Source organism: Chroicocephalus ridibundus, chromosome 17 (assembly GCF_963924245.1).
Source record: "Chroicocephalus ridibundus chromosome 17, bChrRid1.1, whole genome shotgun sequence".
NCBI classification, from domain to species: Eukaryota; Metazoa; Chordata; class Aves; order Charadriiformes; family Laridae; genus Chroicocephalus; species Chroicocephalus ridibundus.
In genome coordinates this window covers 4,491,472-4,519,261 of record NC_086300.1, presented here as the reverse complement: position 1 = coordinate 4,519,261, position 27,790 = coordinate 4,491,472, and the positions used below count along the sequence as shown (strand labels likewise).

At 65.5% G+C, this 27,790-nt stretch overlaps 2 protein-coding genes across 8 annotated transcripts; one reads left to right on the top strand and one right to left on the bottom strand.

The window, feature by feature from the left end:
• Positions 1-166: 166 nt before the first annotated feature.
• Positions 167-7,063, bottom strand: RUNDC3A (RUN domain containing 3A). The gene is made up of 11 exons (XM_063354430.1): positions 6,827-7,063; positions 4,519-4,634; positions 4,175-4,308; positions 3,352-3,437; positions 3,121-3,210; positions 2,925-3,005; positions 2,586-2,751; positions 2,200-2,357; positions 1,501-1,638; positions 1,238-1,344; positions 167-1,004 (listed from the first exon to the last, which is right to left on the bottom strand). Exons 1-11 carry the CDS (start codon positions 6,904-6,906, stop codon positions 862-864), a joined length of 1,299 nt encoding a protein of 432 aa, XP_063210500.1. The 5' UTR covers positions 6,907-7,063; the 3' UTR covers positions 167-861.
• A 1,944-nt stretch (positions 7,064-9,007) lies between these two features.
• On the top strand, positions 9,008-23,346 carry SLC4A1 (solute carrier family 4 member 1 (Diego blood group)). 7 transcript variants are annotated; one of them, XM_063354377.1, is made up of 22 exons: positions 9,033-9,146; positions 11,853-11,932; positions 12,033-12,129; positions 13,163-13,232; positions 13,365-13,465; positions 14,680-14,753; positions 14,947-15,124; positions 15,201-15,336; positions 15,575-15,716; positions 16,322-16,397; positions 17,042-17,226; positions 17,877-18,087; positions 18,196-18,399; positions 18,620-18,768; positions 19,476-19,670; positions 20,434-20,601; positions 20,852-20,941; positions 21,058-21,224; positions 21,342-21,595; positions 21,682-21,851; positions 22,087-22,260; positions 22,638-23,346. In XM_063354377.1, exons 2-22 carry the CDS (start codon positions 11,915-11,917, stop codon positions 22,716-22,718), a joined length of 2,940 nt encoding a protein of 979 aa, XP_063210447.1. In that variant the 5' UTR covers positions 9,033-9,146; positions 11,853-11,914; the 3' UTR covers positions 22,719-23,346. The 7 variants fall into 7 exon arrangements, with proteins under 7 accessions (XP_063210448.1, XP_063210451.1, XP_063210449.1 ...); XM_063354378.1 differs by lacking the exon at positions 11,853-11,932 and having other exon boundaries at positions 9,008-9,146; XM_063354380.1 differs by lacking the exons at positions 13,163-13,232; positions 13,365-13,465 and having other exon boundaries at positions 9,035-9,146.
• Positions 23,347-27,790: the final 4,444 nt, after the last annotated feature.

The window sequence follows — 27,790 nt, the reverse complement described above, 5'->3', positions numbered from 1 at the left end:
CAAAGGTGCTCTCTGTGCTCTGGGGGGGCCGGAGGAGGCTCACTGCCCCCCCCCCACCTCCCTCCCCCAGCGTCCCTGCCTGGGACAGGACCTCCTGGCGGGGGGCACAAGGGGTCTTTTCACCCCTTTCCCTCTCCCGACTCGGGGGGAGCTCACGGAGGCCAGCTCGGCTTGCTGCGTTTATTGATTCCTTTTGCTCCAACGAGGCAGATGGGGCTGAATTAAAAACCAAAAACACCCAAAACAACCCGAAACCCAGAGAAGGATGGGAAGGAGGAGGAGGGGAGGGGAGGCGTATCCCTGTCGTGGGGATGCTGCTGCAAGGAGGGACAGCTGGTCCCCAAAGGAGGGGACAGGCCAGCCCCCCTGTGGCGCCTGGGTGCGAGGGGGGGCCGGGGGGAGGCTGGGCAGTAGAGGGCAGGCGAAGCCCGGGTGGGTGCCCGAGGGAAGAGCGGTGCCCCCAGGCTGAGCGGGACGGACACTGGGGCTGTGCCCGGACCCTCACCCCCGGGGGGGTTATGGCCCCGACCCCCTCCCTCACCCCCCAGCAGCGGTCGCTCCCGGTGTCCTCCCTTGGCACAGTTCACCCCCGCCTCCCCATCCCCAGCTCGCACGGTCCCAGTCCAACGTCCCCCATCCCAACGGGTCCATGTCCCCAGCCAGGGGCCGGGCTGGGGGTCCAAGGCGCAGCCGGGGTGGGGTGTCAAGACGGGGAGGGGGACACCCATCCCTGGCCTCCCCGGTGGGTTTGGTGAGTCCCTTGTTGATCCTGGGGTGGCGAGGTGGGGGGATGAGGTCAGTCCTCTGCCGTGACGCTGGTCTGGGTGGCTGGGCCGTGGGGCAGCGAGGGGGCTGGGGGTCTCAGCTGGGGCTGCGGGTTGGGCTGGCTTCGGTGCTGTCGCTCACCAGGCACTCGTTGGACTTGAGGCTGGCCAGGGACTTGCAGCTGGGCAAGGAGGCCAGGGAGCCGCAGAGCCCCAGCATGGAGGGCGTGGGGTCCTTCCCTGCGGGCACAGAGCGGGGCGTCGCGGGGGGACTGCGGCCTCGCACCCCCCAGCCCTGCCACGGGGGGACAGGGACCACCTCTGCGGGGGGGACCTGGGAGTCCTCGACGGCAACCCTGGCATGAGGAGGGGGCTGCTGGGAGGGGACGGGGGGTCCTGATGCCTGGGTGTGTGTTCAGGGACATGCTGAGCCCCATGGGACACCCTGCAGTGTGTGTGTGGGGGGGTCTTACCCAAGGGCCCCCAGGGCTCGCCTTCGCGCTTGCCCTCGCCCAGGCGCTGGGAGTCGGAGCTGAGGCTGTTCTCGGCCGAGAGCTGGTCGGTGCTCACGAAGCTGTGCCTGCGGAGGGACGGCGCTGAGCCCCCCCGTGCCGCAGCCCCCCGGGGCCGCGACAGCCCCTTCTCCCCCGTCCCCTGCCTGGGGCAGACCCCCCCGGGGCAGGATGGGGAGCTGGGCGCGGGTTGGGGCGGATCTTCCCCCACAGGGGGGGGTTACCTCCGGAAAAGCTTGCTGTCCGAGCCGCTCTCGTTGCCGTTGAGGGTCCCCAGCGAGGGCCACTGGTTCACCAGGGGCGTCACCATCTCCTTGGAGAGCTGGGTCAGCTGCGGGTTCTCGCAGGGGATCAGCCCCGTCCTGTGGCAAAGATGGGTGCTCAGCACCCAGCACAGCCATGAGTGCCGGGGACCTGCTGGGCAACGCATCCCATGGGGCATACGGGGCATCGGGGACCCACCACGTCCCTCTGGGCGTATGGGACACTGGGGACCCTCCAGGTCCCACAGGACATACAGGCACCAGGGACCCACCACGTCCCATAGGACATATGGGGCATCAGTGACTTGCCACATCCCACAGGACATCTTTTGCACTGGGACCCTCCATGTCCCACAGGACATATGGGGCAGCGGGGCACCATCATGTCTTACATCACATATGGGGCACCTGTGTACCGGGGACCTGCCACCTGTCACATCCCTTGGGGTGTATGGGACACTGGGGACCCACCGTGTCCCACAGGGCATATGGGGCACCCCGGCACCGAGAACCCACCACCCATCACACCCCACATGGCGTGTGGGGTGCTGGGGACCACTGCTCACCCTGCCCCTCAGGGTCGGTGGGGCACTGGGGACACTCAGGCACCAGGGACCCCCCACCCACCGCACCCGGCCGCAGCGGCAGGTCCCCACTCACAGCTGCTCCTGCAGCTCCAGGATGACGCCCTCCAGCTCCCTCTTCTCCAGCTGGTTCTGCACCATCACCTCCTCCAGGCGCAGCTTCAGCCGCTTGTTCTCCGCCTCCAGGTCCTTCAGCTGCGACTCCCGCAGCCGCACCAGCTCCTCCAGGTACCCCTGCGCGAGGCCACCATCAGCAGCACCCCGCTGCCCCCGCCTGCCCCCGCCATGTCCCCAGGGACACCCAGAGTGAGAAGAAGAGGGCTGGGTCACCGCAGCAGCGTGATGATGGGCTGCGGGTACCACTGGGCTGCAGAAGCAGGGATGCGGTGGGGGGATGCTCTGGGGCTGGAGCATCCCGGGGGGGAGTTGATACCTGGTCGGCCCCATCCCGGATCCCGGTACCTTTTGGGCATAAACGATGCGAAATTTCTGCTCCATCTTGCGCCACTTGCTGTACCAGCTGTCCTCGTCGGTGACCAGGGGCAGGTAGGGGTGCTCGGGGGAGCTGTCTTCGCTCGTGCTGCTCTCCACGCTGCCCCGCTCCTCTTCCTCGCTCAGGTAGTCGTAGCTGGGGCGAGGGTGGGGGGAATGGGGGCTCAGCATGAAGCTGGCCCAGCATGGAGCAGCCAGCACCGCAGCGGGGGGGCTGGCACACACCGGGGGAGCCCAGCTGAGCCCCACCGGGGCTCTGGGGGAGAGACGGTGGGGTCCCCACCCCAGAGAGGGCACCCCGGCTCTTACCTCTGTGTGAACTTCAGGTAGGGCGTGTAGTCGATGACCACGGGCGTTTTACCGTCCATCACCTCACCCTTCAGGCAGAAGCTGAGCGGCAGCAGAAGGAGCAGAGGGTCAGGGGAGCCCCGGGGGGCCGGCAGGGGGGACGGATGGGGCAGGGTGCCCACGTCCCACCACATCCCACCGCGCCGCCCGCCCCTACCTGAAATTGATGGCGCTGAGCCCGATGAGCGTCCCCGTGAGCACCACGGAGTCGTCCCGCAGCATGATGGCCCCATCGTCGTAAAACCGCCTGCGGGGAAAAACGCGGCTGCACGTGCACCCTCCGGCACCCAGAGACCCCCCGCGGAGCCCACCCCGGCGCACCCTGAGCACTCCTGGCATTGCTTAGGCGTGTGCGTGGCCGTGGCCGGCCGTGCCATGGGCTGCTCACCGGGTGGTCTGCGAGTCCTTCACGGCTGTGTAGATGTACTCGGACATGCGCTTCTCCATCAGCACCATGCGGATCCAGGCACGGCCCTGCAAGACACGGCCCCGCGGGGCAGCCCTGAGGACAGGTGCCACCTTCGGCTGCCCCACACCATGCTCCCGCCTGCTCCCCGGGCTCTGGGCATTGGCAGGCGGGTGGTCCCCACCCAGGAGCTGCTTTTGGCCCTGTTATTCCCCCACAGGGACCTGCAGCTCCTGTTTTGCCCCAGTGATCCTATGGGGTGAGATGGGGCTGCAGGAGGGCAGGGACAGGGGCAGAGAGGGGATGGGAACAAGGATGGGGTGGGATGGGATGGGGATGGGCTGGAATGGAGATGGAATGGGCATGGAGATGGAATGGGGATGGAGATGGATGGGGATGGGGAGGGATGAGGATGGCATTGGGGTGGAGATGGGATGGAGATGGATGGGGATGGGGTCAGGGAGGGATGAGGATGGCATTGGGGTGGAGATGGGATGGAGATGGATGGGGATGGGGTCAGGGAGGGAGGGGATGGGGATGAGTATGGGGACGGGGTGGAGGTGGAGGAAGATGGGGTTGGGGAGGGGACCAGGATAGGGAGGGGATGGGATGGGGTGGAGATGGATGGGGATGAGGATGGGGATGGGATGGGGATGGGTCCATGTGCTAGGGACAGGATGTGTATGGAAATAGGGCCAGGAGTGGGAATGGGGATAGGGACAGGGATGGAAACATGGAAGGGATGGAGATGGAGTAGGGATGGGAATGGGGACAGGGACAGGGCAGGGGCTGGCACCTTCCTGACCTTGGCCCTGGCGGTGTTGATGTTCTCCATGTTCTCGATGCTGCTGATGCAGTTGTTGGGGACCTTGCTGCAGGCCAGGCGGATGTAGTCCCAAAACCCGCGCTGCCCATCCGAGCTGAACCAGCTGACGGGGCCTGCGGGGACCGGGGCGCTGCCGTTGGGGGCTGCCCATGCCCACAAACCCCATCGGCCCAGAAAGCCCCAAGCCAGAGCGCAGACATACTCCCCAGTGCCGGCACGTGCATGCATGCATCCCCATCCACCGTGATGGGAACACAGACAGGGATGGGGACAGGGACACGCCAGGGGCTGTACGGGCACCTGTCCTCGTGGACCACCATTACCTTTAAAGCGGTGGCTGAGGATATGCTCAAGGATGGCGGCGAAGTTAAGGAACTCCTCGGAGGAGTCGTCGATGGGCTCCACCGTGTATTTCTCCATCAGAGCCTTCACTGAGAACCTGGCGGGGACATGGGTGTCACGGGTGGGAGGGGACAGGCCCCCAGCGCCCTGCTCCCAGCGCCCTGAACACATTAGGTTTCAGCAACGGAGCAAAATGCTTTTGCAGACATGGGCTGTCGAGGCCGGCAGCGGGAAGAGGGCGGCGGGCTGAGCCGTGGGCCGCGGCTCGCTGACCCCCGTGTCCCCATGTCCCCGGGGACCCCGCCGGGGCGGCCGCCGCTCCCCCACCGTGCAAGTGGCCAGGAAGGGCGAACAAAGGCCCCCTTCCTCCCCGGGCGTGCGCGGGCGGTGATGGCTTCCCCTTCCGCCCGGCTGCTCGTGCTCAGCAGGGAGAGATGCCGAAGACACAAAATCCGCTGAGCCTGGCAGGACAGCAGGGGACGGGGCAGGTGTCTGCAACGGGGGGGATCGCCCCGTCTGTGGGTCACAGCCACATGTGGGGAGGGTGAGACTGGGGATCCCCATGACGGCAGGTGGAGGGTGCCTCGTCAGGGCAGTGGGGTCTGGAGGTGCCTCGTGGCACGGCAGCAAGGTCTGGAGACATCCTGGTGGCAGGCTGAGGGGTCTGGAGGTGCCCTATGCCATGACAAGGAGATCCAGGGGTCCCCGTGTCATAACTGTGGGGTCCTGGAGGTACCCTGTGACATGACAAGGAGCCCTGAAGGGTCTCCATGTCATGACAGCGGGGTCTAGAGGTGCTCCGTGCCATAGTGAGGAGACCTGGGGGTCCCCACCTCATGACAGTGGGGTCTGGAGGTGCCCTGTGACATGACAAGGAGCCCTGGAGGGTGCCCATGTCATGACAGCAGGGTCGGGAGGTGCCCAATGCCATCGTGAGGAGCCCTGGGGGGGCCCCATGTCACGCCAGTGGAGTCAAGAGGTGCTCCATGACATGACAAGGAGCCCTGGAGGGTCACCATGTCATGACTGTGGGGTCAGGAGGTGCTCCATGACGTGACAAGGAGCCCTGGAGGGTCACCATGTCATGACTGTGGGGTCAGGAGGTGCTCCATGACATGACAAGGAGCCCTGGAGGGTCACCATGTCATGACTGTGGGGTCAGGAGGTGCTCCATGACGTGACAAGGAGCCCTGGAGGGTCACCATGTCATGACTGTGGGGTCTGGAGGTGCCCCGTGACATGACAAGGAGCCCTGGGGGGCCCCATGTCATGACAATGGGGTCTAGAGATGCCCTGTGATATGGTGAGAAGCCCTGGGGTCCCCCAGACCCCAAAAGCAGGACCTGGGGGTCCCTGGCACGGTGACCCCAAGCCTCGGTGCCCCCCACGCCCCCCAGCAGCCCCGGGGCCAGGCTCCGGTCACAGCCCAGCACAGGCAGCCCCTAACCAGGGCCCGGGGCCAGGGGGGGAGAAACTGACCCCATCCCCACGCTCGGGGGCTGGGGACAGGCAGGGACCACCAGCCCGACCACCCCTGTCCCCACCACCCCATCCCTGTCCCCCCCATCCGCGGCCCCCCCGCCCCGGTCCAGCCGGGCGTCGCCATGACAACCCTCATCCTCCATCCCCGCTGCCTCCATCCCTCCATCCCCGCCGCCCGCAGCGGGGCCCTGACGTCACTTCCTCGCCCCCCCCCCGACCCCAGGGGGTCCCCGTCCCCCTCTCCGACCCCCCCGGGCCCCACTGACCCCGACCCCCATCGCCCCCCCCCCCCCCGCCCGCCTCCCCCACCTCGACCCGGCTGCTCCCGGCACCGGCAGCCTCCATGTTGTCGTTGTGTCCCCGGACCCCCCCCTCGCCCCCCCCCGGACCCCCTTCATCCCCATTGCCCCGGCCCCGCTGCCCGCAGCCTCCAGGCCCCCCCACTTCCCCTTCCCCTTATCCTCATCCTCTCTGAAATCTGAATTTTTCCAATTCTGAATTCCTCCAAATCTGAATTCCCCCCCCCCCACCCCGCTCCGCTCAAAGCGACTGCAGCAACAACAAAAATAATTCCGCCTCCCTCCCCCCGGGGTGAAGGGGCCGCGGGGAGGAAGATGATGAACCCCCCCCCGCCCCAGCCTTCCACAACCCCCTTCCCCATCCTCCCCCCGCCACCGTCTCCTCCATCCCCGCCAGCGGTCGTCGTTTCTCTCTCCCCCCTCCCTCTCCCCACCTTACCTCCCCTCCCCTCTATTTTCGGGTGCCCCCCCCTACCCCGCTGCCCCCCCCGTCCCCCGAGGCCCTCACTTGCAGACGGTGATGAGGTTTTTCCTCTCCACGGCGATGTTTCGGGAGGAGGCTTTCTTGGAGGAGAACCCCAGAGCCATGGCAGCCTGCGGGCAGCTCGCCCCCACCCAGCGCGGGGGGAGCCGGCGGGGCCACGGCCACGGGCGATGCCCCTTCTCCCCTGGGCACCCCCGCCCCCCCCCACGGCACCGCGCAGGCTTTGCTCTGCCGCCCCCCCCCCCACCCCCCCCTCCGCGATGCCCACGCCAACGGGCCTTGCGCCGCCTTCCCCCCCCCCCCCCCCGCCCCCCTCCCGAAAAAAAAAATAAAGATGCGGGGTCTGGTCCCCTCCCCGACTCCAGCCCCCCCAGATCTCTCTCCCGGGGGGGGGAATAAAGGAGGGGATGAAGGTGGGGGGCAGCTGTCCCCGGGGGGGGGGGGTCCTCCTCCCTGCAGGGCCCAGCCCCTCGCTGTGACGTGCCACCGGTGGGGACCCCGTGGGCAGAGCCACGGAGGGGGGGGGACAGGCTCCGGCCAGACCCTGGGCAGCCCCCAGGGAAACTGGGGGGTCCTTCACCCCCCCCCCCGCCCCGGGCTAAGCTCGGCCACCTGCCCCGCCCCCCGCCTGCCGCGGGTCCTGGCTTTGGGGGGATGCTGAGCATCACACACACCTCGGGGGCTGTGGGGTGCGTGGGACCCCCCCGAGCAGGGGGTGTGGGGGGGTGCGAGGCCCCGGGGACTGGCTGTGCCGGGGGTGAGGGGGCAAACCCTGCAATGCTGCCAGCACCCGGCTTTTGTGCCATGCCTCAGTTTCCCCATTGATGTGACAGGGAAATCGGGATGGGGGGGGGAACACCACAGGCACCCATGTCTCCCCCCACAGCACCCAGATAAATCAGAGTCACCCTGAGCAGAGAGGTAAACCTCCCCCAGCCACAACCTGTGGGGACATGTCCCCCCCCTTTCTGTGACCCCAGGGTGCCCCACGCCCTCCCCTGCCCCTGCAAAGGGGTCCCAGCCCACAGCACCCAGCTGGGGGGCAGCGGGGAGCCCTGGGGGGGGAGGGACCCCCAAAATCCCCAGAGCTGCTGCAGGGAGGGGAGCCCTTGGCAGCACCCAGATAACGTGGGGGGGGCTGTTATCGGAGCACCCAGCCTGCAGCTATTGCACCTCCCGGCTCCGCGGGAGGTGCCACCGAGTCCCCAAAATGCGTGATGGGCTGGCAGCCCACGGCCCCCAGCCTGGATGGTCGCCCCAAAAGGGGGGGCAACGCCGTCCTGACCCCACAAGCTGGGGCAGGAGCCAGGACGTCCCTGTGGGTGTCCCCAAGCAGTGGGGTGGCCGGTGTGTGCTTATGTATGCGCGTGTGCATGTGTGCGCACATGTGTGCACCCGCGTGCAATGCTTTCCCAGCCCCTTCTCCCCTTCCCTGCCCCCTGGGATTTGGGCCAGGGGGCCGGGAGCCCTTCAGGGGCCTTGTAAATGTAGAGACACGCATGTGCGTGCACACGCGTGTGTATATGTGCATGTATGCACCTGCACGCACGTTTGCATGCCTGCACATACACGCACGCACGGCTGAGCGTGCGCGCCATGCGTGCATGCACACGTACACGCCTGCACACCCAGGTATGCATGCACATCCATGTATGCACGCACTTGCACGCGCACACGCCTGCTTGCACACCCGCGTGCACCCACAAGCGTGCACACCCGCGCGCGCTCACGCCCCCCCATTCGCCCTGCACCGAAGCAGCCGTGCCCGTCCCACCACCTCTCTGCCAGGCACCCCGGGCACAGCGATCCCCGGGGACAGAGGGAACCCCGGCCACATCCCCCGTCCCCTCTCGCCTCCTCCCCCGGGGGAACCTCCCCAGGAACCCCCATTTTTTTTTTAAAAAAAAAAAAAAAAAAGAGAGAGAGAAAAACCCCAACCCTGCGTGAAGGAGGGGGACAGCCAGAGGATTCCCGGGGATTCCCCGCAGGGAAACCCGGAGCCTCGTAAACAAGATAGTGGGGGGCACGGGGAGCACGGCACGGCCTAGCCGGGGCAGGGTGAGCGGCTGGGGAGGGCTGCGGGGCGAGGGCGGGCAGCGGGCGGGCAGCGGGCGGGCAGCGGGCAGGGCGCAGCCCATCGCAAGATGTTGCACCCCGATAACCTTGTTTACGGGGGGCCCCAGGGGGAGAGAGGTGGGGGCCGGGTGAGCCCCAGGGGGGGGAGATTAGGGAGGGGAGCGTGACTCAGGGCATTTGGGCGCGCTCCCCCGCGCCGCGCGGCTCTTTCCCCGCGGGCAGCAGCAGGCAGAGCCCGGGCAGGGGCGTCGCGGAGGCACCCCCAGGGGTAGGTGCGGGGTCCCGGGGTGTTGCTGGGTGAGGGGAGCTGGGGGATGGGGGGGCGGGGGGCTGCGGGGCCAGGCGAGGCAGGGGCAGCACCCCCGGGTGCCCCCGGCGTAGGGTGGTGGCTGTGGGGCCGTCAGTGAGGTGTGCTGGGGTGGGAGGTGCTGTGACAGGTATGGGCTCCACGCTGAGCCACGATGGTACCTGCTGCGGGAGGGAGCTGAGCCACGCTGCGTGGATGGCGTGGGATGCACGGAATCCATATAGAGCCACGATGGGTACCTGCTGCATGAGGGATCCCAGCCACGCTGCGTGGATGGCGTGGGATGCACGGAATCCATACGGAGCCACGATGGGTACCTGCTGCATGAGGGATCCCAGCCACGTTGCGTGGATGGCATGGGTTGTATGGAATCCATACTGAGCCATGATGGTACCTGCTGCTGGAGGGATCCCAGCCATGCTGCATGGATAGCATGGGATGTATGGGCTCTATATGGAGCCACGTTGGGTACCTGCTGCATGAGGGATCCCAGCCACGCTGCGTGGATGGCGTGGGATGTACGGAGTCCATACTGAGTACCTGCTGCGGGAGGGAGGTCCTGTACTGAGCCACACTGCGTGGATGGTGTGGGAGTTATGGGCTCCATGCTGAACGCGTGCTATGTGTGCTTGGGGACCTATGGGCTCTATACTGAGCTGTGCTGGATATATGGCATAGGAGGCACGAGTCCAGTCCTGAGTCACGCTAGCCGCCTGGTGTGGGAGGTATGGGCTCCATCCTGAGCCCGTTGGCTCTGTGGTGTAGGAGGCACGGGCTCTATACTGCGTACAGGTGTTGGATGGTGTGGGAGGTGTGGACTCCATACCATGCCCATGATGTGGGATGCATAGGCTCTATGCCGTGCCCGTGGGGTGGACGGTACGGGAGGAACGGGCTCTGCGCTGTGCACGGGAGGTGGCCGGGGCGGGAGGTGTGGGCTCTATGTTGCACACCCGGGGCGGGACGTATGGGCTCTATACGGTGCAAGGTGTCACCGGGACGGACTCGGCAGGTGCGGGCGACCCAGGCGCAGGGTGCCCGGTGCCCAGGGGGTCCCGCAGACCATCACCGCGGCCTCGGGCCCCGGGGCGGCAGCGGGGGGAGCGGGGCGGGGGCCGCCACCGGCGGGGCGTTATCAGCGGGGCGCAGCCCGCCGCACCGGGCTGATGCAAGAGCCGCCGGCGGGGCCGAGGGGGGCCGGGGGGGGCCCGGGCCGGGCCGGGGGGCCGGGGGCCGCCGGCGCTGCGGGGCCAGGCGGGGCAGGAAGGAGGAGGCCGGGTCCGGAGCCGGCCCCGGTTCCCGTGGCCCCGCCGCCGCTCCCGCGCCCCGTCGGGGATCCCGTGGCCCCAGCGGGGTCTCCGTGACAACCCCCCCCCCGCCTCGGCTCCCGCGGGCCCCGGCCGGGAGCGGGCTCCTGCATCACCCGGGTGAGATCTGGGGGGGCTGGTGTCCCGTCCCCCCCCCACCAAAAACCCCCACGCCCTGACCTTGCAGCCCCCCCCTCCCGCCTCCCGTGAGCCGCCCCCCGTGTGGGGTCCCTGGGTCGGGGTGGCGGGGGGCAGCCGGGGTCCCCGGCCCCCCAAGCTGGGGGGTCCCCACGGGGGGCTGGGGTGGGGAAGGGGCTGGGGGTCTCGGGGCAGGATCCCCCCCCGGGGACTCTGGGTTGTGGGGGGCAGATGGGGGGGGTCATGGGGGGTGAGGGGTTACGAGGAACGGGGGACCCGGACGCCCGGCTCCCTCCGGGGCTGCCCCGGGACCCGGCGGGGGGGGGAGAGCGGCTTGCGGGGGCAGGGCGCCCCCTGGCGGTTGTCCCCCGGCATGGCCCCGGGGCAGCTGCGGGGGGAGGTCGGGGGGGGCAGCGTGGGGGGGCACAGGGGGTGCAGAGGGGGAGTTGCAGGCACAGGCTGCACCTTCCCCCCTCCAGGCACCCACCCACCGCCCAGGGGGCTGCAGAGGCTTTGGGTGCTGTGCAGGGGGTGGGGTGGGCAGCAGGGTGCCCCCCCCCCCGGCTCTGTACCCTGGGTTGCTGCAGGGTGCTCCTGCCATCCCGCTTTGAGAGGTCCCCATGAGCTCCGCTGTGCCTCAGTTTCCCCTTTCTCACCCCAGTGCTCTGCCGGGGGGCTGTGGGAGCTTGCTGGGGGCGCAGGGTGCTGCAGTGTGGGACCCCAGCCCCTGTGCGTGGGTCTATATGGGACCCCACCTATGTACGTGCGTCTATATGGGATCCCACCCATGTGCGAGGGGTCGTGTGGGACCCAGCCCATGTCCCATAGGGGACCTGACCCTGGGTGTGGGTCCACAGGGCACCTGACCCCCAGGCGCAGGACATGGCAGGACCAGCTGGCATGCGTGGGCATGGGTGGGCCGGGGCGGGATGCCGCGTCCCTGGTGGGAAGCTGCCGGGGCTCTGCCGTCGCCTGACGTCGGTTCCCATCCCGGATGGCGGCAGGGCAGGGCATCGCTTCCCCGGGGACCCCTGGCCCTGGGACCTCCCGGCCTGCGGGGAGCAGGTTACACGGGTGGGGGCTGCGGGAACGGCCGCGGCGTCCAGCCCCAGCCCCATCCCAGGGGACAAACCCCACGTCTCCGGGGACACTGAGCGCTGCCCAGACCTCTCCTAACATATTTTCTCTCCCTTTCCCCTCCGCGCCCGCCCTGACGCCGCAGAGCGCCGGGTTATGGTGCCGCCGGGCTGATTGCCGGGACGCAGCGAGGCAGCGGCGGGGGCCATGGAGGGGCCTGGCCAGGTAGGGAGACCCGGCCCCGAGCCCTGGCTCTGCTGCTGCACCCCGGCCGGCTCCCACCCCCCATACGGCCCCGCTGAGCCCCCTTCTCTCTGTCCCACAGGAGGCCTACGAGGAGAGGATGAGGAGGAGCCTGGACCCCGAAGGCTACGAGGACCCTGGCATAAAAGGCTCCCACCTATCACTGGGGGAGATGAGCAGTGAGTGGCTCTCTCGGGTGCTGGGGGGCACTGGGCACGCGTGGGCATCAGCATTGCATGGGGGATGGCATTGCATGGGCACCGATGTCATACAGGTGACAGCATTGCAGAGGTGACGGCGTTGCATGGGTGACAGTGTTGCATGGGTGACAGCACCTCCTGGGCACCGGCGTCGCATGGAAACTGGCACCAGGGGGGTGCCAGCGTTGCAGGGACAGCAGTGGTTCAAGGTCGCATGTTGCATGGGTGCCAGAGTTTTGTGGGTGCCAGCTCTGCACGGGTACCAGCATGGCACAGGCTTGTTGCACGGGCACCAGCATGGCATGGGCACTGGCATTGTGTAGGTGCCAGCACTGCATGGGCACCAGCGTTGCATGGGTGACAGCATTGCATGGGTGACAGCATTGCATGGGTGACAGTGTTGCATGGGTGACAGCATTGTATGGGCACCCATGTTGCATCGGCACCACATTGCATGGGTGCCAGCATGGCACAGATGTGCTGCATGGGCACCGGCGTTGCACAGATGCGTTGCACGAGTGCTAGTGTTGCATGGGCACCAGCATCGCGTGGGCGCCAGCATCGCATGGGCACCAACATTGCGTGGGTGCCGGCATTGCGTGGGTGCCAGCGTTGCACAGACGTGTTGCACGGGTGCCAGCATTGCACGGGCAGCGGGGCTCGCTCGGAGCCCGGGACGGTCAGGCAGGGACACGCAGCCCTCGGGATCCCGTCACCCACAGCCCTGAAGCCCGTGAGGTGCCACCTCCGGTGCAAGGGCTGTGGGTGTCTGAGCTTGGGGACACCTCAGGTCCTTGAGGCCATGACCAGAAGCCCCCTGGGAAGGGAGGTGAGGGAAGGTTGGGGGGGGTCTGTGTGCCCCGGAGCATCCCCTTGCCCGAAGCTTTGTTGATTCAGAGCTTCCACCCCGAGGGGGTGCTTGGGCTGTGCCAGCTCCCGACATCCAGACCCTCGGGTGCCCGTTGGAGGTGACACAGGTCGGGGGGGTAATGCTGCCGCCTGTTCTGCGCAGGGGCCGGCGCTGGCACCGGGTCCCCCTTGCACGCGTGGAGGGCCAGAGCCGAGGAGCTGACGCCCCTGCGGTGAGTCCCCAAAATCGGGGAGGGAGCTGCATGCTGTCCCCCCTGCCCGGCTGGCATCGGCAAGGGGGGGCTGCTGGCACCCGTGGGTGCCCGGCGCTGACCCCCCCCATCCCGGCGGTGTGTGTTTTGCAGCCAGTATTTGCCCAGCCGCCGGGGATGCTATGACGTGGATGGGAGGAGGCGCGCGGCCGGGGCCCCCCCGGGACAGGCGAGCCGCCGTGGCGGAGGGCAGCGTGAGTGACCGTGGGGGCACCGGGGGACAAAGCCCAGCCTCGGCGTTTCCCCCACCCCCCACCCTAGCCCTCCGTCGTGCCGCCCACCCTGGCATTGCCACCCCCAGCCCCGCGCTCCACGGGATGACCGTCACCCGGGCGTCAGGGCACGCTGCGGGGTGACCGCTGCCGCTTGCCCGTAATTGCCCGCTGATTGAGGATAAATAAAGTCTTTGTTTGGGGTGAGGACAAGAACCACTTGGGGCTGAACGCTGGCTGGCGCCGGGCGGCTCGGTGGCAGCGGCAGCGGGCCCAGACGAGGACAAGCTCATGCCCACGTGCCACGGCCAACGCCGTCGGGGACACTGGGGACACACACACACACGCACCCCATCCCCTCTTGCGTCGGCACAGCACCCTTCAGCCGGCAGAGCAGGATGCGGCACATGCAGCATCCCCCCGCTGGGTGACCTGGCCGGGGGGCAGCGAGGGGACCGCGGTGGTCCCCAACAGGGGCAGAGGGGGACGGGGTGAGCCTGTCCCCGCCACCGGGGCGGCCACGGGCGGGCGGGAGCCGCACTGGTGTTTACTGTCAGCAAAGGCAAAGTGCTCCGGGATTTACGGTGCACACAGGGCGGCCGCGGGGCGTGGGGCTCGGCCCCCACTTTATAGGGCTGGAGCTGCGGGGCCGTGGGGGGCGCAGGGGGGGCCGCAGGTAGGCAGGGGACGGGGACAACTTGAGCTCCTGGGGTCTGGCTGGCCGGGAATGTGCTGTCCCCATCCCCGTCTGAGGAGCAGCGCTTGGTGCTGGGGTGCTGTGCCGGTGGTGGGGCAGAGCGTGGCCACGAGCCCTGCCCCGGCGATGTCCCCAGACTGTCACCCTGCCCCGGGAGCTTGGATGCGGGGATGCGAGGGGACGGAGGTGGGCACCGGCGAGGCAGGGGGGTGATGGAGGGACACAGCCAGCAGACCCCAACTGGGTCTAAGGATGGGGGTTATAGAGGTGGGGACACATCCAGCAAACCCCAGCTGGGTCTGGGATGGGGCAATGGGTAGGGGACACGTACAGTGAGTCCCAGCCAGGGCTGGGGTGGGGATGATGGAGCAAGGGACACATCCAGGCAACCCCAACTGGGTCTGGGATGGGGGTGATGGGGGCAGATGCCTTCAACAGACCCTGGGAGGGTCCGGGCAGGGGCAGGGACCAGCTAACGTGGTGGTGGCTCCACTTGCAGCTCCGTCGGTGACCGATGTGGACCTGGAGGCTGGGGGGAGCAGGCGGCCTGTGTCCCAGCGGGACACCCATGAGGTGGGTGCTGCTCCGGTGACCCCCATTTCCGGGGGTGGACAGACTGTGGCCACCTGGGGACCAACCCCACGCCAGCCCCCGGGGACACCGGGGATGGGAGAGATGCTGGCACGGGCAACCACAGCTCTGGGGCTCCTGGGGGTCTCTGGTGTGGTGTGGGGGACCCTGACACGCCCCCGGGCTCTGTCTGCAGGGCTACGTGGAGCTGCACGAGCTGGTCATGGACATCACGAAGGAGCTGTGCTGGATGGAGGCCGGCCACTGGCTCAAGCTGGAGGAGGACTTCAAGGAGGCCGGGCACTGGGGCCAGCCCCATCTCTCCTTCCTGACGTACCGCAGCCTCCTGGAGATCCGGCGGGCTTTGGCCAAAGGTGGGGACACCGGCTGGAGCTGGGATGGCAGCGGGGACCCCGCTCTGGCCGGCTGGTGACGGTGCTGTCCCCGCAGGTGCTGTGCTCCTCGACGTGGCGGCCACCTCGTTGGCAGCCATTGCCAATGTCCTCATCGATCAGATGATCTACGAGGGGCAGATCAAGCCGCAGGACCGAGATGACATCCTGAGGACGCTGCTGCTCCAGCACAAGTATGTCCAGGGCTGACAGCCCCATGGGGGTGGCACCCCGGTGTCCGGGCTGGATCCAGCCCCAGCGTGTCCCGCTGGAGCCTGGCACGGGGTGGAAAAGCCCCTCCGCGTTTTGGCTTTGCCTCCCAGCCCAGTGTGAGGATCCCCACGCACCCCCGGGGCTGGGGCCATCTTATGGGGTTTTGGGGAGGGGTCAGCGGCGCTGGCCCGTCTGACACCATCCCCCCGACTGCTCTAGGCACCCCAGCGAGGCCGAGTCGGTGCGGACCCTGCCACCGGCGCAGCTGCAGCGCTCGGGCACCAGCCGGGCAGAGACGGAGCAGCCGCTGCTGCGGGAGCAGCAGCCCCTGGAGATGCGCAGGCTGGCCGGGGCAGAGCAGGCGAGCGGGGACCGGGTGGCGGGCAGGGGGGCACTGGGGGGCAGGGGGACACTGGGGGGCAGGGGGACACTGGAGGGCAGGGGGCAGGGGGTGCTGGGTCCAGCCAGGGTGTGGGGAGGGCTGCTGGGAGACGCGCACACACACACACAGGTGTGTGCACACACGCGTCGGCACATGCAAGCGCACGCCAGCCAGGAGGTGTGCGGGGTCTCGCGCGTCCCCGGGGAGGGCGCGCAGCCGCTGGTGCACGCTTGCACACCCGTCCACACGCGCTCACAGGGGCCCGAGCAGGCAGACGGGCACGAACACGCCCCGAACTCCCACGCACACTGCTTTCTCTCGCCCTCACACGTGTGTCCACCCATGCGCTTGCACACACACGCATGCACATCATGGGTGCACATACACGCGCACACACGCAAGCAGGCGAGGCGTTGCCGCGCGTGGTGCAGAGTGGTAGTGAAGGAGCCGGGCTTACAGGGGGCAGAGGGGGACATACAGGGGACGGAGGGGGACGTGTAGGGACGGAGGGGGACACACTGGGGATGGAGGGGGCCATGCAGGGGACAGCCGGCTGACTCCTGCCATTCGTCTGCCCGCCGCAGAGCCCGAGCGGGACCACCAAACCCCAGCTCCCCGAGAAGATCCCCGAGGATGCCGAGGCCACGCTGGTCCTCGTGGGTGAGTGGTGGGCGGGGAGGGGGGGTGCGGGGTCGGGGCGGCGGGTGCGGGGCCAGGGTGCGCAGCGGGAGCTTCGGTGTCTGCCTGCTCGCTCACTCGCTGCTTTTCTTGCGCCTTTTTTGACTCTCCCCGTCCTCAGCTCTCGCCGCCGCCTGCTGCCGCTCAGCGCTGCTCTCTGGGTCCTGCGTCCCCTTGTCCCTTGTCCTCATGATCCCTTTCTCCAGTCCCCTGTGCCCCTGTGTCCTCACTTCTCTCTGTCCCCTCTGTCCCTGTGTCCCCATGCCCTCCTGTCCCTGTGCTCCCACGCCCACCTGCCCCTGTGTCCCCGTGTCCCGGTGTCCGTATGCCCCCATGGTCGTGTATCCCTGTGTCTCTGTGTCCTCATGTCTTTGTGTGTCCCATTCCCTTTGTCCCCCCATGTCCCCATGCCTCTGTGTCATCTTGTCTCCAAATAACTCTGTCCCTGTACCCGTGTCTCCTTGTCCCCATATCCCAATGTCCCCATGTTTCCATGTCCCCATGCTCCTGTGTCCCCATGTGTCCATATCCCCATGCTTGTGTCCCCATGTCTTCTGTGTCCCCATGTCTCTGTGTCCCTGTGCCCGTCCCCCCGTGACCCCCATCCCATCCCGTCCTCCCCCCAGGCTGCGCAGCCTTCCTGGAGCAGCCGACGCTGGCCTTCGTGCGCCTGAAGGCCGCGGTGACACTGGACGCCGTCCTTGAGGTGCCCCTGCCCGTCCGCTTCCTCTTCGTGGTCCTGGGCCCTGACACCCCCAATGTCAGCTACCACGAGATCGGACGCGCCGTCGCCACCATGATGTCTGAGAGGGTACGGCTCGCCTGCCACCGCCACTGCCACCGGCACTGGCACTGCCATCACCACCAGCACTGCCGTCCAGGGTCACAGCACCCCTGAGCACCCCAAAGTCCCCAGCCCTGGGGCCGCACCCTCTAATAGGGGTCATCCACCCGTGCCATGTCCCTCTCTGTGCTTGTGTCCCTGTGTCCCCATACACTCGTGTCCCCTTGGCCCCATGCACCTGTGTCCTCATCCCTCTGGGTCTCCATGTCCCCATGTCCCCATACACCCCCGTCCCCATGTCCCCATCTCCACGTGCACCCCTGTTCCCACACTTACTGTGTCCCTGTGGCCCCATGCTCCCATGTCCCCATGCCCCTGTGTCCCTATGTGCCCATGCCCCTGAGGTCCCCGTGTGTCCAAGCAACTGTGTCCCCATGCTCCTGTGATCCTATGTCCCCCATGTCCCCATGTCACCCCTTATCCCCATGCCTCTGTGTCCCCACACCCTGTCCCCAAGCCCCTGTGTCCCCATGGACCCCCTCATCCTCATGTCCCCCTGTCCCTATGTCCCCATGATGCCCCATCCCTGTGAAGATGCTCAGGGACTGGGCGGGTGCCCAGCAGCACCCAAGTGTGCCCAGAGACAGCTGAGCGCCTGTCCCCGGGCCACCCTGCAGGTCTTTCGCCGGGATGCCTACCTGGCCGAGGGCCGCCAGGACCTGCTGCGGGGGGTGGAGGACTTTCTGGAGGCCAGCATCGTCCTGCCGCCCACCGAGATCCCGAACGAGCAGCTCCTCCGCAGCCTGGTGCCGCTGCAGCATGAGCTGCTCCGCCGCCGCTACCAGCCCCCCGAGAAGGCGCCGGGCGAGGCCTTCCTGAAAGACCTGGGTACGGCGAGGACCACCTCAGCCCCCCCGGGATCCCCGGTCCCCGTGGCTGGCGGGACCCCCTTCTTGCATGCGGGGTCCCCCCATGGCCACCTGCTTGTGTCCCCAGGGCTGGAGGAGCCGGCGCCGGAGGACGATGACCCCCTGCGCAGGACAGGGAGACCTTTTGGGGGGCTGGTGCGGGACATCCGCCGCCGGTACCCCAAATATCTCAGCGACATCAAGGATGCTCTCAGCCCCCAGTGCCTGGCCGCCGTCATCTTCATCTACTTCGCGGCGCTGTCACCTGCTGTCACCTTTGGAGGCTTGCTAAGTAATGGGGGGGACAGGCTGGGGACAAGTTGGGGGACAGGGGCGTTCCCCAGCTGGGCACAGGGCTGGGGGAGCAGGGTGCCACCGCCTGCAGCACCATCCCCTGGGGGTGCTCCTGGGGGGGCGATTGCACCCCCTAATCATGGTGCCGAGGAGTGTGGGATGGGGGGACACGGTGCTGTCGTCCCCCCCGGCGCCCACCAGCTCTGCCCCTCCACCAGGTGAGAAGACCAAGGGCATGATGGGGGTCTCGGAGCTGCTCATCTCCACCTGCGTGCAGTGCGTCCTCTTCAGCATCTTCAGTGCCCAGCCCCTGCTCGTCGTCGGCTTCTCGGGGCCCCTCCTTGTCTTCGAGGAAGCCTTCTACTCGGTGGGTGCCACCCTGCACCCCTGGGTGCCCCCCGCCTGCTGCCAGTGGTCCCCACAGTGGGCTCCTGGGGCCACCAGCCTGGCAGAGGGATGGGGTGCTGGCAGGCGGGTGATGGCACAGGGGTGCTGCCATGAGGGGATGTCATGTGGGGGGTGGCACAAGGAGGACGGCACAGGGGGGTGCCACGTGCAGGATGGCACTGGTGGGATGGCACGTGGGTGATGCTGCGTGGGTGATGGCACATGGGTGACACTGCACGGTAATGCAGGTAGAGCCATCTGAGTTGATGGCACAGGGGTGATACCACCTGAGGGATGGCACTTGTGGGATGTCACATGGGTGATGCCACAAGGGTGATGCCATGTGGGTGATGGCAGTCGGGTGATATCACGCAGGTAGAGCCATCTGGGTGGTGGCGCGGGGGTGATGCCAGGCGCATGACACCATGTGGGTGATGCCAAATTGCTGGCACCATGTGGGTGACACCACGCGGGCGATGCCAAGCAGGTGCTGCCATCGGGGTGATGCCAGGGGGGTGATGCCACAGGAGTCCTGCCACATTGGGGTACCACTATCCCCGTCCCAGCATCCCCCAGCCCCCGGGCAGGAGGTGCAGGGCCACCGTGGAACCCCGGGATCCAGCCCACCTGGGTGCCCATGCTGGGGGCTCCATGGGGCTGACGGGGCTGTGCCCTCTGTCTCCCCAGTTCTGCAGTGCCAATGGCATGGAGTACATCGTGGGCCGGGTCTGGATCGGCTTCTGGCTGATCCTGGTGGTGCTGGTGGTGGTGGCCTGCGAGGGCAGCGTCCTGGTGCGCTACCTGTCCCGCTACACCCAGGAGATCTTCTCCTTCCTCATCTCCCTCATCTTCATCTACGAGACCTTCTCCAAGCTCGTCACGGTGAGGGGCGCAGGGGTCCCGCAGTGGGGAAGGGGGTGGGGGTGGCTGCAGATAGTGGTCATCACCCGGGTTTCCATAGAAACAGTGGGAGCCAGGCGAGGGATGCAGGTGAGGGATGGAGCCCAAGTCCCAGCGTTTTCTCCCCCTTCCCAGGTGTTTCCTGGCTCGTGCTTCTCTCCGCAGGGGGATTTTGGGGCTGGGAGGTGAAGCCCAGGCAGATGTCCCACCTGGGCTGCAGCAAACGTGGTCCTTGCCCAGGAACTGCTCAGAGCGCCCCAATTTCTTCCCCCATGCCCTGGCCCAGACCCTTCCCTGGTGGCCAGGAGCAACGGGACGGTGTCACCCCACGCCCTGGGTGCCCACAGGGACACCTCTGGTGCTGGAGAGGTGACAGGGAGGACACATGCCCCATCACACCCTGGAACCCTCCACCACACCGAGGTGCCCCCATGCGCCCCTCTACAAGCTCAAAACACCCCCAAACACCCTGGGTGACACATGGTGTGCAGCGGGGCCACACTCACCCGTCCCTGCTGTGCCACCCAGCCCCTGCTCCGGCCCCATTTCCAAGGGAACGTGGAGAAAACCAAACCTAAAAATCTCCCCCTGCTCACCATGTGCCAAGCTCCAGCCTCGCCGGTCACCCTGGCACGCACTCTGCACCCACGCACCCGCCGGGACGGTGCCGCGGGGCTCCCAGCACAGCAGGAGGGGTGCAGGGGGGGTTCCTACCCTCCCTGACCCTCTCCCCTCCCCTCCCCAGATTTTCAAGGATCACCCGCTACAGCGGCATTACAACGTGAAGGCCGTCGTCGAGCCCAAGGTGCCGGAGCCCAACACGGCGTTGCTGTCCCTCGTCCTCATGGCCGGCACCTTCTTCCTGGCCTTCTTCCTCCGCAAGTTCAAGAACAGCGCTTTCCTGCCTGGCACGGTGAGGAGAGGGGGGGGTCAGCGGTGTGTCCCCCACCCCACTGGACCTGGGGTCAGCACCGGGGGGGCGGGAAATGGGGGCTTGGCAGGTGCAATTTCCCCAAAGGGTCTGGCTGAGACCATGCAAACTCATTGCATGCTCCTCCAAAGGTCTTTGCTAGAGCCCGCTGCCGGTGGGGACACAGTGAGGGGGACCCCCTCGGCTGGGTGGGGACACAGGGGTGTTTAATGGGGTCACGGTGTCCCCACAGGTCCGACGCTTGATTGGGGACTTTGGGGTGCCCATTTCCATCTTCATCATGGCGCTGGTTGACTTCTTCATCAAGGACACGTACACGCAGGTCCGGGAGCAGCGGGAGGGCAGGGCTGGGGCGGTGACAGGTGTCCCCAACAAGGGGACATGGAACCAGGTGCCCCGTCCCCATCCCCTCACTCCCCTATTTCTGCTCCCATCCAGAAACTGAACGTCCCCAAAGGGCTGGAGGTCACCAACTCATCCGCCCGGGGCTGGTTTATCAACCCCATGGGGAATGACAACCCTTTCCCCATCTGGATGATGTTCGCCTCCGTGGTGCCCGCCCTCCTGGTCTTCATCCTCATCTTCCTCGAGACGCAGATCACCACGTGAGGACCTGGGGGGGGGGTGTAACAGGGAGGGCAGGGAGGGCTGCGGTGTGCCTGGTGGGACAGGGGTGGAAGGGGACACCCCACCACCGACTCTTCCCTCTCTGTCCCCGGCAGCCTCATCGTCAGCAAGCCTGAGAGGAAGCTGGTGAAGGGCTCTGGCTTCCACCTGGACCTGCTGCTGATCGTGGCCATGGGGGGGCTGGCCGCCCTCTTCGGCATGCCCTGGCTCAGCGCCACCACCGTCCGCACCATCACCCACGCCAACGCCCTCACCGTCATGAGCAAGACCTCCGCTCCCGGCGAGAAGTCCCAGATCTTAGAGGTCAAGGAACAGCGCATCAGCGGCTTGTTGGTGGCCGTGCTCATCGGTGAGCTGGGGAGGTGCCCCCCACCTGGGGTGGCGAGGGCTGGGTGCCCCCGACAGCTCTCCCTGACCTCTCCTTCTCCACTGCAGGCGTCTCCATCCTCATGGAGCCCATCCTGAAGTACATCCCTCTGGCCGTGCTCTTCGGCATCTTCCTCTACATGGGCGTCACCTCCCTCTTCGGCATCCAGCTCTTCGACCGCATCCTCCTCTTGCTGATGCCACCCAAGTACCACCCTGACGAGCCCTACGTCACCCGGGTGAGTGAGCCCTGTGTCACCCAGCTGGGTGGCTGTGGACTTGGGAGTGTCCTGGGCTGTGGCACCCCACAGTGCTGCCTGCTCTGGGCTCCCCAAAGAGCTTCCTCCTTCGGTGCTGACCTTCACTGGGCTCTTTGGGCCACCGGTTGTGCCACCCCCCAGCACCCAGCACCCTGGGAAGGGTTGGGGGTGCTGCACCCACCACCCTGACCCCACTGGGCTCCTCGTCCCGCAGGTGAAGACTTGGCGGATGCACCTGTTCACCTTCATCCAGATCATCGTCCTCGCGCTGCTGTGGGTGGTGAAGTCCACCCCGGCCTCGCTGGCGCTGCCCTTCGTCCTCATCCTCACCGTGCCCCTGCGGCGCTTCGTGCTGCCCAGGATCTTCCGGGACATCGAGCTCAAATGCGTATGTAGCCCCAGCATGGGATGGGAGCCACCACGGTGCTGTCCTTGTCCCTGTGCCTGTCCCTGTGTCCATCCCCATCCCTGTCCCCATCCCTGTTCCCAGACCCATCCCTGTCCCCATCCCCACCTCTGTGCCTGTCCCCAACCTCATCCCTGCCCCTGTTCCATAGCCATCCCAGCCCCCATCCCTGTCCCCATCCCCATCTCTGTCCCTATCCTTGTTCCCATCCTCATCCCTCTCCCCATCCCCATCCTCCTTTCCATCCCTGTCCCCATCACTGTCCCTGCTCCCATCCTCACCCTTGTCCCTGTCCCTGTCCCCATCCCTGTCCCTCTCCCCATCCCCATCCCACCTAACGCCCCCTCCCGTCCCTCCAGCTGGACGCGGACGACGCGGTGGTGACCTTCGAAGAGGCGGAGGGCACGGACGTGTACAACGAGGTGCAGATGCCCAGCTAAGGGCTCACTGCCACCCACCCCCCCAGGACTGCCCCGCGCCCCCCCGGCCCCCCCATCCACCCGCTTGTAGCTCCACTGCTGCCATCCCGGGGTGCTGGGTGACGGAGGGGGACTTGGGGACACAGCCCAGAGCCCCGGTCCCCACCTGTGCACCCTGTGAATGGAGCCTTTTTATTTTTTTTCCCCCTTTTTTTTTCCCCATTTTTTTAACATTTTGGATGGTGTGAGCTCACCCGCACTTTGCTACCTGCTGGGGAAGAGGCTGCCCGGGCTGGGGGGGTCCCATGGGCTGTCCCCGACTTTGGCAGGGTGGGATGGCCCATGCCCTGTGTCACCATGGGGTCCCCAAGGCCACCGCCGGGCTGTGACCGGGCACGGAGCCGGAGGAAGACACCCGAGCTCGGAGCAGGGAGGAAGGCCGGGAAGGGACAACACAGGATGGGGACAGAGTGGGACGGGGTCCCCTCACTCCCCCCAACCCCGCTGCCTCCCCCGGGGCGCCCCCCCCACCCGCCCAGCCCCTCTTCCCCAGACGAACTTCCAGTGCTAACGAGCACTCGTGGCCGCTCACAGCATCTCCCGGGGTCGGGATGTAAATAGCCCAGCGAGGGGGTTTATATATTTGCAATGAAGATAATCGCGCTAAAAACGCAAAAAAAAAAAAAAAAAAAAAAAAAAATTTACGCCGATGCTTCCACAGGTAGGATTCGCACAAAACCAAAAAAAAAAAAGAAACCAAAACCAAAACAAAACCCAAACCAAAAAGCACCTTAAAAAAGAAAAAAATGAGAAAAAAAAAGAATAATAGCAGCTGCAAGGAGTGATCTGTATATGTGATGCTAGCGACTGGGGGAGTTTGTAATTTATTTCTAAAGGCTGATTGTGCTCCCGCCCGCGGCCGGGGCCGTGTGCGTGTGTGTGTATATACTAGAGAGAAATTATATAAAAATTTACAATTTTTCTAGAAAAGCTTATTTTAAAGGATCCTGGTCAGGGCCTAAACTCTACGGACCAGTCTGGCAGCGTCGTTTAGCTGATGAATTAGTGTTAGTGTCATTCCTCTTTATACTTTTAGCGTTTCGATTAAATCCGTGTAGTTTTTCCTTGATTTTTCCCTTGCTTGCTGACCGCGTCTTGCCCCGTTTCCGCCGGGATTGATCCCAAACGGGCCGAGCATCCCCTTGCTTCTGCCAGGCCTGCTCCTGCCTGGGTCGGACCCAAGGGCCGCATCCAGCCAGGACGCAGGGCACCCCGCCAGGCGGCGAATTTGCTGATCTTTGCAATATCACGGTGGGGGGGACCCCAAAATCAGCGTGGGGAGAGGGTGGAGGGGGGGCAACCGCGCCCGGGGCTGCACCGCCTCGTGTTTGGGTTGGTTTAGTTTTATTAATTATGTGTCCGAAATAAACAATATTGTGAGCTTTGGGGTTTTTTTTTTTCCTTCCCTTCCTCATCCACCTCTGTATCAGGCTTTAATAAAGAAATGAATAAGATTGGAAAATAATGTGTTTTTTCTTTCCGGTTGGGTATTTGCTGGGGGGGTCGCCTTATTTAATTGCCCCCTGAAAGAGTAGCAGCGTCCTTTGGAGGCGTCCGCCCCCAAGGGATGCTCGGTGCAGCTGTACTGAGCTGCTCGTCGTGGCATCCCGGGATGCTCACTGAATCCCGGCATCCTGGGGTGCTTACAGCATCCCAGCATCCCAGGGTGCTCACCGCAGCCATCCCGGGTGTCCTGGTTTCATCTGGGATAAAGTCAATTTTCTTCCCAGTTTTGGATTTAGGATGAGAATAACGTCGATAACACGTATTGTTTTAGTTGTTGCTAAGCGATGCTTATATTAAGTCAGGGGCGTTTTTAGCTTCCCATAGGGGTGGAGAGGGAGCACAGACAGGACAGGCTGGACAAAGGGATATTCCATACCATGGATGTCCTGCTCAGTATAGAAATGAGGGCTGGGGGGCGGGACAGGGATCTACAATCACTGCTCGGGACGGGCTGGGCAATCGACCATCGGGGGGTGAGCAATTGTATTGCATCCCTCATTTTGTATGTTCTTCTATCATTATCATTATTATTATCTTCTCTTCCATTACTGTGCTATTACAATGCCTTTATCGCAACCCACAAGGTTTCCTTTTTTTTCCGATTCTCCTCCCTATCTCACTGGGGGCGTGGGGGGGTGGAGGGAGTGAACGGCTGCGTGGTCCCGGTTGTCGATTAGGGTTAAACCGCGACACCAGGATGCTCCCCATGGCCATCCCGGCATGCTCCCCATGAACATCTCAGGATGCTCAGCATCGCCATAACCATCCCCGGGATGCTTGCTGCATCCTGGCATCCCAGGATGCTCCCCATGGCCATCGCGGCATGTTCCCTGTGGCCATCCCAGGATTGTCCCCATGGCCATCCCAGCATGCTCAGCATCCCCATGGCCATCCCCAATGCTCACTGCAACCATCCCCAGATGCTCCCCGTGGCCATCCTGGAATTCTTGTGACATCCTGGCATCCCGGATGCTCCCTGTGGCCATCCCGGGATGCTCAACCCCCCCTGGCCCCTCTTGCCCCCCATGGTGCTGCCCCATTCCTGCTGGCCACACGCTGTCCCCGCTCCGGGGGGACACGCTGAGCCGCCTGCCTGGGCCTGTTGTTATAACACGCCGCAGAGCAGACCCCAGCCCCCACTTCCAGACCGCGCCGGCACTAAATTGACCCCGATTACTCGTAATCTCATTAACGAGAGCAATCAGTGGGGCTGCTGCCCCCATGGAAGACACCCGCCCATGGCCCAGCTCTGTTGATAGGGCCGTGGGAAGGGATGCGCCCACTTGCCCCAAGCCTTTCTATGGGGCAGGCAGCGGGGTCAGCACCTGCGGCTGCTCCTGACTGCGGCCGTGACTGTCACTGTGACCCCAAGGGCCCTCTGTGGGGCTGGGATAAACCCCATTGTGGCCTGCAGCGTAGCTGCTGGCCCTCGTTTTCTGGAGACGGAGCTACGTGGCTGACATTTTTCAGCCCAAGGCCTGCAGATCCGGCAGCTGCCCGTCCTTCTGCCGGCCTCACGTGGGCAAGCCACGCTGGGTGCCACCGGGAGGGCTCTGCGTGCCACCGCCGCCACCGGCCAGACCCGCTGCTGCCATCCCTGCCTCCAAAACCTGGTGCTGCCACACCGGTGATGGAGGACGGCACGTGCCCGCAGCCGGGGCCGCCTCCCTGCGCCCTGTCCTTCTCGCTTTCCACTCGGGAAGAGCTTTTTATTCTCCAGGAGATGTCAGTGAGGTCACTGCCACCGGCTCCAGCCTGGTTTGGGGAGGGAGGGGGGGGGGTGGATTTAGGTCAAGTTCTCATTTGGGCTTGATTTATCCCAGCGAAATGTGGATGGGGGGGGTGATTTGTGGCAGGGACCCGCGTCGGCATTGGCGCTTGGCGGGGTGTGAGTTGCGAGGGCAAAAAGAAAAATAATATTAATTAATAGGTTTGCTGATGAGGAAGGGGGAGCGCAGAGCTGGAGACCTGTGATCGGGTCGTAGCATCACCTCTGGAAGGGGGAGAGCCCCGGTGCTGGGGGGGGTGCAGGGTGCCGGTGGGGGGTGCAGGTGCCGGTGGGGTGCAGCATCCCTGCGACAGCCCCGGATCTCCTCGGGGTGCACAGCAGAAAGCGTTCTGTTACTGTTTGTGCACTGAATTAGTGAAAATGCAAAGAAACGCACCCCCCCCCCAAAAAAAAAAAAAAAAAAAAAGGCTGCAGTTGTGCCATCTTACTCTGCCTTTATTTGCAAAAAATACTCATTACCCAAACAAGAGGAATTTGAAAATTCCCTTGGTAAGAAGGAAGTCCTGGGGAGGGCAGAGAGGAAGGAGGGGAGTGTTTGGGGGGGGGTGTGTATCTGGGGGGAGTCCCAGTTTCTGCCCCACCTGCTGCAGGGGGTTGTGGTTGATTTCCAGGGCGCGGGTGTCCCTCTTCGGTGGCAGAAGTCACACAACCGCATTGTGGGGCGGGGGGGGGGGGGGGGGGGCAGAATCTGCGCTGACATGGGGGCTGTGGAGCGTTTGCGCTCCCCGTCCAAAATGGCTTTTTGGTTAAAAATTAAAAATGTTGATTTTCATTTTTTTTTGTCCTGATTATCTCCAAATATTTTGGTTTGGTTTGGGGTTTTTTTTCCCCAATTTTCTTTTGCAATTTTTCCCTCTTGCAAAACAGTGACTTTTCACCTAATTTCGCCGAGGAAAAACAGTTCAGCTGAGGGCCTTTTCCATGCAGAATAAATATATACTTATTTTTTTTTTTAAGCTTCCACTGGAGGGATTAACTGCTCAGCGCTGGCGCGGCTTGGCACACCTTGGCGGCCGCTCCGGCTGGAGGCAGGACTGCAGGGACGTGGCGGAGGGGCCGTCCATCCGCCTGTCCGTCCGGCTGATCCTTTGCTTGGGAATAAGGCCCAAAAAAGCCACTTGCACAGCCAGGTTTTCCCCCGTCGCCACCCCTGCGCCCCCAAAATCACCCTGGGGGGCCAATTGCTCGGAGATTTGGGGCTTTTTTTTGGTCTTTTCCATATAAACAGGGGTGAAAAAAACCCGGATTTTGGCCGCTTCCGTGCAGCCGGCCGGAGAGGCGCCCGCAGCCAGCCAAGCCGGGTGGCCCCGTGCTTTGACCCCCGCATTCCCAGGCCTCATCCTGCACCCACGGAGGAAGGGGGGGCGTTCCCCACTGCCTCCCCATTCTCCCCTGCCTTGCGGCAGGTGCCTGCCGGAGCTGCCTGCGCTGGCCTGGCCGGGGGCATGCAAATGGCCGGAGCTCGCCGGTAGCGCGCAGATGGCCGAAGCTTGCCGGTAGCGCGCAGGCGGCCGGTAGCACACAGATGGCCAGAGCTCGCCAGTGGCCGGTAGCACACAGATGGCTGCAGCTTGCTGGTAGCACGCAGGCGGCCAGAGCTCGCCGGCAACCGGTAGCACGCAGATGGCCGGAGCTCGCCAGTGGCCGGTAGCACGCAGATGGCCGGAGCTTGCGGTAGCGCGCGGGCGGCCGGTAGCGTGCAGATGGCCGGAGCTCGCCGGTAGCGCACGGGCAGCCG

Bases quoted from the DNA above. Each gene is read 5' to 3' on its own strand.
- SLC4A1 (XM_063354377.1), top strand. The intron at 18,769-19,475 runs GTGGGTGCCACC...CTGTCTCCCCAG, and splicing joins TCGAGGAAGCCTTCTACTCG to TTCTGCAGTGCCAATGGCAT. The intron at 20,942-21,057 runs GTCCGGGAGCAG...GCTCCCATCCAG, and splicing joins TCAAGGACACGTACACGCAG to AAACTGAACGTCCCCAAAGG.
- RUNDC3A (XM_063354430.1), bottom strand. From the start codon at position 6,906: ATGGCTCTGGGGTTCTCCTCCAAGAAAGCCTCCTCCCGAAACATCGCC. The intron at 4,309-4,518 runs GTAATGGTGGTC...CGGTCCCCGCAG, and splicing joins CCTCAGCCACCGCTTTAAAG to GCCCCGTCAGCTGGTTCAGC. The intron at 1,345-1,500 runs GTAACCCCCCCC...GTCCCTCCGCAG, and splicing joins GACAGCAAGCTTTTCCGGAG to GCACAGCTTCGTGAGCACCG.